Here is a 15,414-nt window from a genome sequence, read left to right as displayed (position 1 = left end):
TTGGTCAATTACAAGCAATAACAGTTCGAAAAACTAAGGACAAATAACGTAGCCCAGTCCAGTCTTACCCGGTCTTGAACGGGCTTAAACGGGCCCGCCCTTGGCCCGGGTTTCGCCCGGCGTCCCGCGAGACGGAAGCAGTGTCGTTTTTAAGCGCCTCCTGGCGCTGGCAGGTGACGCGGCAGACCGCTAGGGCTTGTGGAGTTTGTAGTCCGCCCCTCGCTCGTCTCCGCTCGGCGGCCTCGCTCCAGGTGGTCAGAGAGCGTGAGGCGTCGGGAGACAAGCCGGCGGGTCCGCGCAGCGTTAGCAAGGGTCAGCAGGGATTTCCTGAGTCTTTTCAACGGGCAGCAGCAAACGGCAGAGAAAAGGTTTTTTTTTATTACTTATCTGCCGCATTACAATACATAAGCCCTTTAATTATGGGAGATAGAATAGAAGTGCCGAATTGCCAGACTCCGTCAATCTACGAAATGATTATGGGTAAGAAAGTTAAAGGTAGCTTTCTTAGGATTGTAGACCCTAGCTACTACAAAAAAACAAAGTATAAGACACTGAAGGCAGCTTTTGGAGTTTGGCAAAAAGTTCAAAAACATATAAACGTATGTAAAATAAACTCTTATACCCCCTTAATATCAAAGGGCCTTCTACCAGAAGTTTTTTGTGATTTAACGATGTATAGATGGCAGCAGAAAGGAATACGGTATTTGGGAGATCTATTCAGTAATGGTCAAATTGTTTCATTCCAGGAATTAATGAACAATTTTTCCGTGGTAAGAAATTACTTTTTTAAATTTCTTCAACTTCGAAGCTTCCTACAGAGCCATCCCTTAATTTCCTCAGCTAAAATGAGGAAAATTCGATTGCTAGAACTCTTGCAGAAAAAGCCCTGTATAGGAACCATTTACTCAAGTTTAATTCAGGAATATGGGGATGATCTAGGACAATGTTAGTTGAAATGGGCTAACAGCCTAGGTATACCTGATGTCGATATTTTGCTATTGATTAAAGTTGCTTCCGACTGTCTTATCACAGGGATGATGAAATCCCAACATTTTATGTGTATTCATAATCTTTACTATACTCCAAGTAAAGTTGCCAAGTGGAGTACGACGACAGGTACGAACGGCAGTTGCTGTGTGGGTTATTTGCAGCTGATGAATTGCATATGTTTTTTTCTTGCCCTAAACTTTTTACGTTTTTTCAACATATTGAAAATTTCCTCTCTATTGTTGTTAAATGTGAGATTAAAATAACTGCTGAACTGCTGGTACTTTTTATTTATATGTATGGCTGCAGCTAGGTCCTGTATTACTAAGGAATGGATTAGCCCGGATCCTCCTTCAATCTTCATGTGGCGTGAAAAACTATTGTTTATGTATAATATTGAATCTGCTATATACAAGTTAAAGGGGGTTAAAAAAGAGCTTTGGGGGAGAAAATCTGGACACCAATTGCCGAATGGATTTAATTTACTATGCTGCTTGAATTAGATTTATGTTATAAATTGTTATGCATTTTATGAAGACATTGTGCTATTTTTGTAACTATGTACTGCTGTATTTCCTTGCAATAAAACAATAAAATTAAAAAAAAAAGAATATAATTGTCACATGTGAGCATATAAATGCATGTCCATGAAACGTAAACGGTGTAGCCTAAATCATGTTGCTACAATACTAAAATCTATTTTTTTCTTTTCAGAATCTTACAATTAGCAACGCCTAAAGAGGACAAAAGAGAGTGGGCCACAAGTTTTAAGTAAGACAGCTCATCACTTGTTATGCTGCAAATATTGAACCATTGTGTTTGACAGCTGTACTGTGTAGTTTAAATAGCATATTAAAAAAAAATCTCTCTGAATTGTTGTTTATTTACCAGGTGTATGAATACTTCTGGACAAAGATTTGAAAGTTAAAAAATCATAGAGCAAAATTAAATATAACAGTGTTGATTTTCTTCTCTTCAATATCCTGATTACGAGTTGCATGGTACTAGGGCCAAGATGAAACCATATGCCATTTTACCTCCCCAGTATAGAGTGCAGTTTCGAGTTTTAACCCATGGAATGGGGGATTACAGTGTGGCACCAAATTTCCGGTCATAATACTACATGAAATTTGCCATTCCATAGAGTTTTAACACATACATTCACCACCTACTCTGAGTTGGTGGTAAATGTATGTGCAGGACTGTGGGTGAGGTGGTGGATGAGGGTAGGGTATAGGGGAATATGCCGCTTTTTTGTAGCAGGGAAACATAGCATGCTTCCCCTGTAAGGAAACTAAAATGCAAAATGAGACTTGGCTGCTAATGCAGTTGAAGCCTCCTGCAATTTTTCCACACAGAATAACTGGCCGGAAATGTTAGATCAGGTTCTCCAATGTGGAAAAACCTAACAACTCATATGGAGTAATATTAATTCACAAAATCATGCATTCATTTTACTCTACTCAATTTACAATCAGGGCCTAAGTTTGTTACCAGCCACCAATAAAGTGCTGGTTACCGTACTTACTACATTGCCAGCTTTTTCTTTTTTTTTATAGAATCATTTTTATTTCCATTTGCATAATATACAACACACCCGGTCGCTTTGTCTGAACACACAGTCTACACATGAAATTGCACAAGACCCCAACCTCCCCAAGCCTCAATCACTACACCACAGTTATCGAGGCAATTGCTGTATCACATTTGTGTTAATTGTCCAGTCCATGGTACGGCCACCATTTCCTCCAACCAATATTTACGGGGGACCCCTGAGCCGTATATATAGTTTCCACCATTTTGGCCTACTAGTCCATGCTGCATGTCAAAGCCCTTATTGATGGGGCTATAGGAGATAACCACTGCTTAGGTTGGATTTTTACCCACCAGCATGTGCAGCCCCACTAATGTCCTGTCCCCTTAGGGACCTCCCAGACCCTCCATTATGCCCAACTACGCCGATCTAGTGAGCACTACAATATGCATCACCACTACCTGGGCTAAAGTGGATATAACACTGTTCAAATAGGCCAGGAGGAGTGGACAAGATCACACCATGTGGAAAAAGTCACCACTGAGATCACAGCGCCCACTTCAGTCTGGGAAGGTGTAAGCTTTCACCCTCCACAACCGGCAAGGCGTCAAGTAAGTCTGGTGAAGACCTTTGCACTGAACGAGCTGGAGTCGCGTAGAGATCGCCAGGTTGTGGGGGGCCATGCATGCATTCCTCCAATCGGCTTCGTCCAAGGCCCCCACTCACCCCGCGTACTTCTCCTGCAGTAGTCCCATCAGCGGGAGACATAGTTTAAAACACACGCGTTACAACTCATGCCATTGCAATGCAATTTTTACAACATAAACTCCATTACAATGCATGTCATTACAACGCATGCCATTACAACCCATTCCCCAAAGTAATGCCCCAGCGGAGTTAGAATAGTAACTTGCGTTGTAATGGATTATTTGTTGTAATAGTTTGTGTTGTAATGAAATGCGTTGTAATGGATTTTGCATTGTAAAAAATGCAACATAATGGCATGTGTTGTAACATGTCCTATTCCCCATCAGAGCCGGGAAATGCACCACCAGGTTTTGTAAATTAGGGAGATTCCCCCTTCCCCACTAGGCCCATAAGCAGGCAGCCCTTGAGAGGACTGTAACACTCCTTTGTATTCCAGGAGTGCATGCCGAAATTGGAGGTAGAGAAAAACTACAAAGCAGGCATGTGGATTGCCGCATGAAGGTCCTGAAAGGACCTATGGTCATCACATTCCCAAACATCTCCCAGTCGAGAGATTCCTATATGGTCCCAACCCTGAAAGCCCAATATTGGGTCGACCAGTAATAGAGGTGGACATCAGCCATGGTCAACCCACCCTCATACACAGATCGAATGCACTTGCCAAAAGCTACCCTCTGAGATTTATGTGCCCAAATGTGTCTGCGTGCCATGGCTACCAGGGACACGAACAAAGTGTGCAGGATCAATAGGGGACATTTCTGGAGGTCATCATTTTAAAAAGCTAAACAAAAGGGGATGATGGACGGAGCGTTTGAGCAAATCAAACACTCACCCCAGTCAACTGATCTGGGTTTAATCCATCACCATTCTTTAGCTCCCTTAGCCACCCCAGTTAAGACATGGCCATATGCAAATCAGTCTGACCCTGTGCCTCAAGGGAACAGTCCAGCCCGAACTGCCAAGCCATTCTTCCCTGGCCCGGAAACAAGCATCCTGGGACCGGTTTTGGATTCATAATCCTCATCAGCCAGGATATCTTGAATCCAGTGGCCAAGTGAGCAAGGGACTCACGTCTGAGCATACCCTGCCAATTCAGGGCGAAATAAGCGAAACAAAACGGGATGATGGATGGAGCGTTTGAGCAAATCAAACACTCACCCCCAGTCAACTGATCTGGGTTTCATCCATCACCATTCTATAGCTCACTCAACCACCCCAGTTAAGACATGGCCATATGCAAATCAGTCTGACCTTTTGCCTCATGGGAACAGTCCAGCCCGAACTGCCAAGCCATGTCTTCCCTGGACCGGAAACAAGCATCCTGGGACCGGTTTCGGATTCATAATCCTCATCAGCCAGGGTATCTTGAATCCAGTGGCCAAGTGAGCAATGGGCTCACGTCTGAGCATACCCTGCCAACTTAGGGCGAACAAAGCGGAACAAAAGGGGATGATGCACGGAGCGTTTGAGCAAATCAAACACTCACCCCCAGTCAACTGCTCTGGGTTTAATCCATCACCATTCTTTAGCTCACTCAGCCACCCCAGTTAAGACATAGCCATATGCAAATCAGTCTGACCCTGTGCCTCATGGGTACAGTCCAGCTCGAACTGCCAAGCCATGTCTTCCCTGGACCGGAAACAAGCAGCCTGGGACCGGTTTCGGATTCATAATCATCATCAGCCATTTTTAAAAGGGATTTTCTGCCCATAATATTTAGCGTGAGTTTGTCCCACTGAGACATATCTTCACATGCTCTCTTCATCAAGAAGCTAATATAAAAACTCAAGTTAAGCCCTGGTTCCCAAGAAATATAAATCCAAAGGTATTAAAAATAACAATCATGGTATATGGATCCCAGGGTTCCACTGTTTTTTGTGGCAGTCGCCCTGTATGGGCACCAAGAGGGACTTATCCCAGTTAACCCTCAAACTGGAGGCCTCCCCAAACGTACGTAAGATATGGATTATGTGAGGTCCTGTCTGAGCGGGTGGGCAAGGAAGGGCATTGCTAGATTTTTAAGTAACGCAGTAATCTATACAAAACATGTAGCATAACGTCTGTTGGCTCTCAGCTTTCAGTAGTTATAAGTACTCATTCCTTAAACACTATTCAACTCCTAAGATATCTCATATTGGAGCACATTCCATAATTCTATCACCTTTAGTCTTCATGATTTCTGATCACTTATGTACCTCTTTATCATAGTAGTAGGGAACTGGGGGCGACACGGGTGGCGTCATGAGGAAAGGAGTTCCATGTTGAAGCCACTTAATGAGGCCAGTTCAAATTGAAATTTTACTACCAGTGGCTCTGAGGATGCCTTGGTAGGAAAAGTAACTAGGAGGAAGGCCTGAATGCAGAACAATAAATGGACATTGGTAGGAGAGAGGAAGAATGGGAGAGAAGGTCTTTATATCTTACGTCAGAGTTTGTTAGAGAGCAGTTTCATGATGGGAGGGGGCAAGGGTGATGGGAACTGGTAATGGGGTCTGAGGAAGTGGTTTAGAGTGTGCTCTGGCTGCAATGTGCTTGGTTTGAAGCATCCTTATTATAGTAAAACAATCCGGGAAACAACAATTATGAGGTTAGGCTAGAAGAAGCGAGGGTTGATGGGGTCAGAATGCATTGTGATATACTTGTGTACTCACCTAAAGAAAGTACATACACAGTATTTAGCGATTCATACTAAAGGGTCAATTCCGATCTCGGTCGGAAGGGCTCCGAATCAGATTCGGAATTGCATAAACCGATCTGGAGTTCTTGTTCCCGACTGAATCATCCCCCAGTCTGACCAAGTACATTGCGAATATCGCAAATGTTTTTGCCCCTCTCTGGCCAAGGGTCGCAAAGGAAGTGCCAGGAGTAGCAGGAAGCAAGATAGAGTTCCTCCTTGAATGCTATTGGAAAATACTCAACTTTTATTGGTTAAAGGTGACGATATAGGATTAGTATGGTAATAAGATCGTAGTTTATGTAAAAATAAATTCAGACATTTGCTGAAAAAACCTAAGATTAAAGTGACATTATAGTTAGGTGTTGAAATAAGATAAAAACCTAAAAATAAAACACTTCAATTCACAAATTATACACTACTTAACTAACTATAATATGTGCTATTTAATTAGCAGATAGCAGCAGAGCTGTGACCCATTTCATCAACTGAAATTCACTAGTTATGTTTAATTGAAGTAACTATAACTCATGCCCTTGCCAAGCATTGCTTATAACCTCAAATATTAAATCACTCCTGAAATATTCTATGCCATCATTGCTAAAATGATTAATGACATCTGAACTGACATAATTCATGACAACAATGTGTATGGTGAGGGTGTGAGTAATAATTTCTTCAGTTAACTATAATTAGTGAATTAAATTGGTTTTTAGAATTTTTGTCATTGTAACCTTTGTTTTTTCCAGTGAATTTCTGTGTTTTTTTTTTACGTAAAGAGATTATTAACAGACTTACCTGCAACGTCACTTTAACTCTTGTTTTTTTTAATGAATGTATATATTATATAGTTATCCTCAAGATAGGAGAGGAGTTGGCCTAATGACTAGGGTGGTTGTCGTCGAATCTGGGGAACTTGGTTTGAGACTCGGCAACGACGCTCAACATCCTGTGATTCTGAGCAAATCACTTAATCTCCCCGTGCCTAACAAAAAAATGAATGTGTCTTCATGTAATGCAACTGGTGCTATGTAAAGCACTCTGATACCTGATACCTTCGGGTCAAGTTCGTGCTATATAAAACTCAGTAAAATAAAAAAAACATAGAGGTTTTGAGGAGGATGGGTACTCAGCCGAATTCTATGAAATAAGAAGAAGATCAGTGGCACCGATATTGACCAAAATATAAAAGGGGAGGAGGCTGCTGAGTTGAACACTGAGTTTAACATGGCGATTGTTAATGGAGCTCCTTAAGCTGCGCCAAGACCACACCCAATGTGCCATTTACAGGCTGCTTTCATTGATCAGTAATTCAAGGCAGAAATAGTCTCTATGGGGGAAGTGTATCTATTGACTTCCATGGTAATAGTTTCTTATGGAACCCTTCTTACATGTAAGGTTTGTTTATGCATTTAATGTTTTTATTTCAACAAATTATTATTTTCAAAAGAATCATATCAACTACCAAGATAAGGTTCTTCTATTTGGTGATGGCACAGTGAAAAGTGAGACAGTGAATAAAATAGTGCACCAGTGCTAAATACTATATATACTATGTATATATGACTGACAGGGATAGTCTGATGTTATTTATGACATTTGTATTATGAGTATCGCAATCCACAAACAGTTCACATTTAGGAATTGGCGATGTTTCGGGCTCACTCATTCCATGAGGGCTTGAAGGGATTGAATACAGAGAAGAATCTAAGTTGTGGTGCGTTTACTAGCAAGTGCACGGTAATTAGCTGCCAGAGACATTCTATTGCCATAATAAAGTAATTAGGAATGAGTGTCACAATGCTTCCCATGTTTACATTTAATTGTACCCATTGGGAGTCACTTGCCCGGCCTCATTTGTCCGATATGCACTGGTGGTTTTTAGTGGCGGCCGCTCCATTAGGGCGTTGGAGCGCCACACAACGGCTTTCTCGCAGTGCGAGAAGCAGAAAAATAAAATGGTATTTTAAATACCATTTCATTTTCGACTTCGCGCGCTGCTAGAAATCAGATGGCAGGGGTATGCCTGGTTGGGGGTGGGCGGCAGCGTATGCCTGGTTGGGGGCGGGTGGGTGGGAGGGTCTTGGAGGAGTGACTTGCACCACTCTGAGTGCCCTCACTGCTTGGTCGGCCCTGGGCCTGACCAAAGCTGTAATGCGCACTCTATATATTCTATATGTAGGTTGCATGCAGCCTACATAGAGAAAATGGCCTCCCTACTGGTGCCCGGCTGGGCGCAGTCCAGGAGTCTGCACCAATCACAACGCTGCCATTGCAGAATTGTGATTGGCTTACAGAAGGGGAGGGAGCTGCAGCATGCCTGTTCCTGTTTAGAATGCGGACCCCAGCCCAGGAGCAGAGACGGGCCGGACTTGGTCAAGTAAGTTTTCTTTTTCTTTTAATTGTATACCCCCCACCCCCGTGCAACCCCCCTGCGAGTATTGCGAGCCGCGACTGCCTATTTAAAAATCAATACCGACAGTAAAATAGATGCTTTTTCCTGTATTTATCTGTCAAACCATTTAAAGTGAAAAACCGTGAGTCTTATTTTTATATTCAAAAATTCAAAGTTGTTCAATGTCAGGGGCATGGCGTTGTATCAATGTTCTTTGATGTTATGAGGCATTATACATAAATGTGAACTTTGCTGTCATCAAAATGCACAATATATGAAAACGTATGTAAAAGACAATTTGCACCTGCTTTTTGGGTGTATTTGTTGTTTCTTTTGCCACGTGTCGCTTTACAGGCGTGAACTCATTTCCTTCTATAGGTAGCTTCCAGCTTTTACTTCCCTTTTCTCTGAGGAGCCAATCACCACAGTGCCTAAATCCTCTTTTTTCGTTTCAAGCGCTTCGACGGGCAATTGCTGCATCTTGCCTGAGTGCATTGCATCGAGCGCAGCGTGGCTATTCGGGCTGCTTTCACTGGACTGTGTATTTGTGGTATGTGTGCAGTTCCCAGTTTTTGCAGATAAGGTTTGAGGGGGCGGAGGCACCAGATCTGCGATGTGAACAGAAACAGGCACTGCACAGTGCAGTGGCGCTTGTGCCGGACCACCATCTGCCAAACTCTAAATCGTTTTTTTCTCAACCTTTTTTGTTGCGATTTTATAGTAAGTATACATTTTGTGCTTCAGTAAAGACCCACCATATGATGATGTACAGTTACTGCCTTTATTTATACATGAGTGATCGTCAATTGGTCAACCATCAACATACTTCCCCCTAACCTTTCTCCCTTCTTTACATAAGCTATTAATCGGTCTACTAGCGGCCCAGGCCTGTTGAAGCCAATCAAACACATAGCCATTGAGAGATATCTGTATGTCTGGCTTGCAGGGGTCTATTGGGGTATTGTCATTCTACTGCAGCACACTTCTGCTCCGGGTATTGGGTCGTATATGGATGAGTCTGAATGATGAGGTTGTTGTGAATTGGTTTTCTAGTGAGTATCATGGGGTATCTCATGAAGGGTGAAAGGGCGGGATTTTACCTCTTTTACCTGTCATAGAGTGAATTAGGAAATCTATTTAAACAATGATTAGACCATTTCAATCAATTTCCCTTGTACCCCCAAAGAACCACTGACTAGGAACTAAGTTCAAAGTTTTATTACAAAGCCAAAAACAACTGGATGTATAAACATCTAAGCAAAAGGTTCAAAAGATAAACAGGCACGAATACAAACATAATCCTACGGAAGAATCTCAGACGACTCAGAAATAATACGAGAATCAATTCAAGAATCATCAGGCTAACAAGAATTGCTATAACCTGAGTTTTAGTATGCATTTATAAAAGGAATAAAATTCAGGTTACTCTGTCCCTACACTATTCTAAATGACATCCCTACTCAACAATAGCCCATTCCTGAAAAGGTGTCAGCAGTGGTGACTCTCAAAGGAGTTCACTCACTTTCCTTCGATCTCAATCTTCAGACTACTCAGTCATAGCTAAGCTCTCTGCCGAACCGACCGCTCTCTCCGACTCCTCAGCCCATCTGCTCTACCTCCACCCTCGGGGTGCTGTCTCTAATACAAAACCCCACAATGCGGACGACACGCCTTCAGGTACGCCCCTCTAGAAGGTGTTGGTTTTCAGATTTTTCAATTATGGCACCTCTCCATCCTCGTCCGTTAAAACGTCCTTGGGTCCCAGGCTCCCCTTCGCTTCAAGTTGCTTCCTTGAATTCCTCGGCTACTCCTCCACGTCTGAGCCTAGTATCCTAACTCTCATGCACAATGGGCCCTTCTATTCCACTATCTACTTGGTCCTGCACCTGCAAAGGAACGCATGTGAATCGGCTCACAATTTCTAAATTTTGAAATTGACTTTAGCTGAAGCAGCTTTCTCCAAAAACATTTCTGCGATTTAATGCTAAGCAAGACATTTCAATCAGGCCTACACGATTTCCATGAAATGGGCCTCTGCACGTTTATGTGCGCCAACATCCTAACATAAGCAATACATTTTCGTTCTTTAACATCAATCTTTAATGCAAAATACAATTCTCTACCTAAGCCATTCAATCACGTTAAGAGGTACAACTGTGAGTTTTAATAAAGCAGATCTAAAGACACAATAGTGATTTATAAAACACACCTCTTATTGAAATACTTCACATCAAACAGCATCTCTATGTTAAAACAGCATTATTGATTTTTGAAGCACTTTACCTTAGCTCTCAGTGTATTTCTAATATCAACTACATTAGTTCTCAACCCTACATTACATTTGAACATGTTTTGTAAGTCCTCTATATATGTGGGTGCTGACTACTCGTGAATATGATGCACCCCTACAATTTTATCTCTGTTTTGCGCTCTCTCAGTTCCCCCCTTTGATGACCTGTGTCATCACCATCACCACACCATCCCTGAAGGTAAGAACCGAGTTAAACAGAGCCTGTCGCCACTTTCCCTCGCTTGAACATCTCCATGGCTCTCAAGCTCTGATATTGACTGTCCTGCAGTCTCTCCATTCTTTGCTCTTGCGCTCTCATCGGTCTTTCCAACCTAGTTGACCTATACCACTTATACACTCTTACCAAACCCCACAACCCAATCACACATGCCACAACTATGATGAGGGGTTTCAGTACAAAGCCAAGGAAACTCCTTCCCAAGTTTGCAAACCAGTTTCCAACCTTTCCAAATCCTTTGCCAACCTTCTCCCACACGTTCTCTTGCGTCAAATCCTCAATTTCATAATGAATGGCAGTAATGTTACTTATATATTTCTCCAGATCCTTAGAATTGTCTGGAATATACGTGCAACATTCCTGGACCTTCAAAAGTTTACAGACTCCTCCTTCTTTAGCTAGAAGGACATCTAAGGCAAGACAGTTTTGTAAAACCATCGCCCTTATCGACAACATCTCACCCTCAACCAACACTAATGACTTAGATGTACTCATTGACAGTTCATCCACCACAGTAGCCAACCGCTGTATCTTCACGTCATTCATAATCACTGCCAACATAGGTATCACTGCTCCAAACACATCTCCAACAATTGCAGCAGCACTTTCACCTCGCTTTACTCTCGTCTGGTGTCCTCCCTCCAAGAGAGCAAAATCCTCAGTATGGTATTTCTTTGGGAAAAATAATCGCTAGATAACACGTCCCATACCATTTCTCCGACAATCGCACATACGCATTCCTTCCGCAGACAAAATACACAGTAGGAATCACCTGCACCATGCTCTGCAAGAAATCCTTTGTGTAATACTCCAATGTGAAAGTGTGCTCACATGTAGTATGACCCACATACACATTCTCATAATACGTCTGTGGTCTGTGAATGCACAGCTTCCCCTTCTGTACCTCATCTAGAGCTATCGGGCCATAGCTCCCTCTTGACTTGTGCTACTTCTCCTCATCCGTCCAATCAACTTTACCTTGCCCTGAATCTCGCAACGGTTTTTGCTTTTTGTACCTGTCCTCTACTTGTTCTATGAACCTTTTCTCTGTCTCTGATAGCAAACATGTCAAATTGTGTCGGTGAGCATATGAGGGGTCTAACTCTTGAGTTGGAATGAAAAAATATCCAAGTCTGTCCTCTGACTTATAATAATCAAACTTATTCAGGTGCTTATAAGCAGGGACTTCTGGAAGCACATCGTCATAATTCGAAAAGAAATACTCAAAATGATTTCGCCCATAAAATATGCTAAGCAGCAAACTACATGAAATTCCATATGTCAATGGAAGGTGATGGTATTTAATACCCTCATCTGCTGAAGCCGGCAATTGCATACACACAGTCTTTCGCATCCATCGCATCAATGTACTCATACAACAACTTTGCATACGCATTCTGCTCAAAATTGCCTTTGGATAGATCTGCATGTAACCTACTCTTCTACTAGCAAAGCTTTCTCAGCTCCTACTTTGACCTCTTTCTTGCTAGGAGTGGAAGGTGTCGGTGTTCCCTCAACCTCCACTGCCTGCTCATGTGGCACTAAATATGAAACTATAACTATTAAGAAAATAAAAAGTATCACTCCTCCTACAAGTGTGCCTACAATGCACTTAGCCCTACGAGTCGGGTTCCCAGCCTCCATGGTTTCAGAACAGTGTAGTTCGTTCTCAGCAACAACACAAAGTCTTTTTCTTGGCTGTTTGAATCTTTCGAACCACACCTGGAAGCAGAAATCCTCTTGTAGTTTTTAGTTCTTCATTTACATCAACAACAAACAACCCTAACCCTTCTCCGTCCTCTGTGGAAATTCCCTAAATTTCTTCTTCTTCCACTCGGCTCTAGGCTAGTTCAACAGCTATTTACAAAAGTCTTTAATAATCGATGATCACACTTGTTCCAACTGCACTTAGCACGTACTCCAAAAGTTCCATGCGAAGAACAATCGATTCGTGAGTTGGTATTTCTGGACCAAATGTAGGAAAAATCAGTCTATTCAGGATTAAATCACGTATCTTGCTTAGATAAGGTGGATTAGGAACGGTGAGTGTCAGTACGCCTTCAATCTCAAGTCCTGGTACCAACAGCACCACATCCAACTTAACATTTGGGTTCGTACTGGTCACTGTCACAGCCCTCACCCTCCCTGATCTCAGTACACCGGCCATCTGTCACAGGGTAGGTCCACTCAGGAGTGGCGTATCTTCGACAAGGTACTCTCATTCTCCTTGACCTTCTTGGACCTCCTTGCTCTATTTCTGGTTCACCTTCTTCCTGGCCTGAATCTTCAGATACAGGGGCAAGATCACTTTCGGAAGCCAGTCTTAGGTTCAATCGCCTCCGCCTCTCAGGCCAACGTGTCTCTGCGCTTCTCACTCTTCTGCTTCTCGTTCGCACACCCTGCTCATCACTACTTTCAGCTTGCTCTGTGTTCGAATCACCTTCACAGCAACTTCCCCATTCAGAGGTAGACTCAGAGTCGCTGTCGTCGTGATGTCCTTCAGCTTGTTCAGATGAGCTACCAGCTTCTTCATACACCCCCACAGCTTGACTTGTCCCCTCTAGTGGATCTTCCACCACAGCTGGATTTTCATCTACGAGAGGAGCTGTTTCTTCCAGAGGTGCTGGAACTCGTCGGGTGTGAGAAGCATGGACCCAGTTCGGCAATCCTTCACACTTCACAGCAGTGTTCGTCACCAGGATAACCTGAAACGGTCCTCTCCAGCGCACATCCAGGCAGCTTTTCCTCACGTGTTTCCGCACCAGGACCCAGTCACCTGGACACAGGTCATGACAAAGGTCTCTAGAAGCCGGAATTTCAGCAGTCTGCACCTGAAGAGACACAGAATGGATGACATCAGAAAGTCCTTTGCAATAATCAAGAATCAGATCATCTGTAATATTCAGCAAGGCTGTTGAAGGAACAGATGGTAGCCCTCCCCATCAATACTTCATGAGGTGAGACCTGTTCTCCTGTCTGGTGTACTGCACATGCTCATTAGCACCAGCGGTAATGCATCTGGCCATTTCAGGGACGTAGATGAGCACACTTTTGCCATTCGGGCCTTGAGTGTTCCATTTACTTGCTCCACTATGCCAGAAGCCTCTGGTCGATAGCTACAATGTAGTCTCTGTTCAATGTTAAGTGCAGAGCAGAGCATTTTCACGATCTCGCTATTAAAATGCGTCCCTCTGTCTGATTCCAAAGAGGTTGGAACCCCGAAACGTGGCACAAGCTCCCTCAACAATAACTTTGCTACTGTGAGTGTATCGCACCTACGTGTTGGGTATGCCTCAACCCACCTGGAAAACACACACGATCACCAAGACATATCTGAGGCGATTACACCTCGGCATCTCAATGAAGTCCAGTTGCATCCTATTGAAGGGTCCTCCGGACCTCCCAATGTGACTCAGTGTGACTGGTGTTCTTTTCCCAATGTTCATTTGTTGACATGTAACACACCTCTGACATACTGCTTTCGCAGGCGCACGGAATTTCGGGTTATACCATGTTTGTCTGAACACACGCATCATCGCATCTCTTCCCAGATGTACAGGACCATGTTTCTGTCGTGCCATCGGACTCACCAGCTCATTTGGCAGCACAGCTCTTCCATCAGCCGAAACCCACAAATCCAACTCTCCTTTGACACAACCAGCTGTCCCCCACACCTTTTTCTCATAGTCGGACGCCTGCTCCTGCATGCACCTCAACTCATCCCAGGTATCAGCCGCTTCCAGTATCATGTTTAACTCCGTCCTTCCCTGTGTCCCTTCGACAGTTTGTTCAGTAAACGAGTATCCCTGCTCGGCACAGTAACGTGCGACTTCATCAGCATAACGATTACCCAGGGACACAAAGTCAGTACCCTTACTATGTGCAGTGCATTTCACAACGGCTATCTCTGCTGGACCCTGCAAAGCCTCCAGCAGTAATCTGACAAATTCTCCATTCCTGATAGGGGAACCTGATGATGTAATGTAACCCCTTTGAGACCATAACTGACCGAAGTCATGAACCACACTGAACCCATATTGGCTGTCAGTGTATATGGTGATCCGAATCTTGTTGGCTGCCAAACAGGCACGCGTCAACGCAATTATCTCAGCCACTTGAGCGGAGTATACTCCTTCCAGGCAAGCCGCTTCCACTATTCCAGAAATAGTACAAACAGCAAAAGCTGCTCTCAACTGACCAGTATTGTCTCTTACGCATGAGCCATCAACAAAGAAAATTTCATCAGGGTCTACCAATGGCTCATCAACAATATCCGGTTTGGGTTTGGTACACAGTTCAGTCACATCAAGGCAATCATGGTCTTCACAATCATCGTCTAAGGCATTCGGTAATGGCATCAAAGTAGCAGGATTAAAGACCGAGCACATCTTAAGGGTCACATTCTCCGCAGCAAGTATAACCTGCTCGTAGCGTGTGAGCCTATTATTTGTCAAGTGCTGTGTCTTGGTCCTGGTCATCAACAATTCTACTGAGTGGGGAACATGCACCGTCAGTGGATGACCCATCACAATGCTTTCACACCTTTCAATGCTGACACCTGTTGCGGCAACGGATTTGAGACATCCGG

General features: G+C 43.4%; 1 protein-coding gene across 1 annotated transcript in view; it reads left to right on the top strand.

Annotated features, from left to right (window-relative positions):
• The window catches only part of SPMAP2L (sperm microtubule associated protein 2 like), an 839,782-nt gene that overhangs the window by 480,544 nt on the left and 343,824 nt on the right, over positions 1–15,414 (top strand). The window contains exon 6 of the mRNA XM_086963162.1: positions 1,702–1,758. Within this exon, the coding sequence (XP_086819288.1) occupies positions 1,702–1,758 (57 nt within the window). The remainder of the gene's footprint in view (positions 1–1,701; positions 1,759–15,414) is intronic.

This window comes from Lissotriton vulgaris, chromosome 3_1 (assembly GCF_964263255.1).
Source record: "Lissotriton vulgaris chromosome 3_1, aLisVul1.2, whole genome shotgun sequence".
Taxonomy (NCBI): Eukaryota; Metazoa; Chordata; class Amphibia; order Caudata; family Salamandridae; genus Lissotriton; species Lissotriton vulgaris.
The sequence above is the reverse complement of the archived record's forward strand: the minus strand, read 5'-3'. Positions and strand labels throughout refer to the sequence as shown.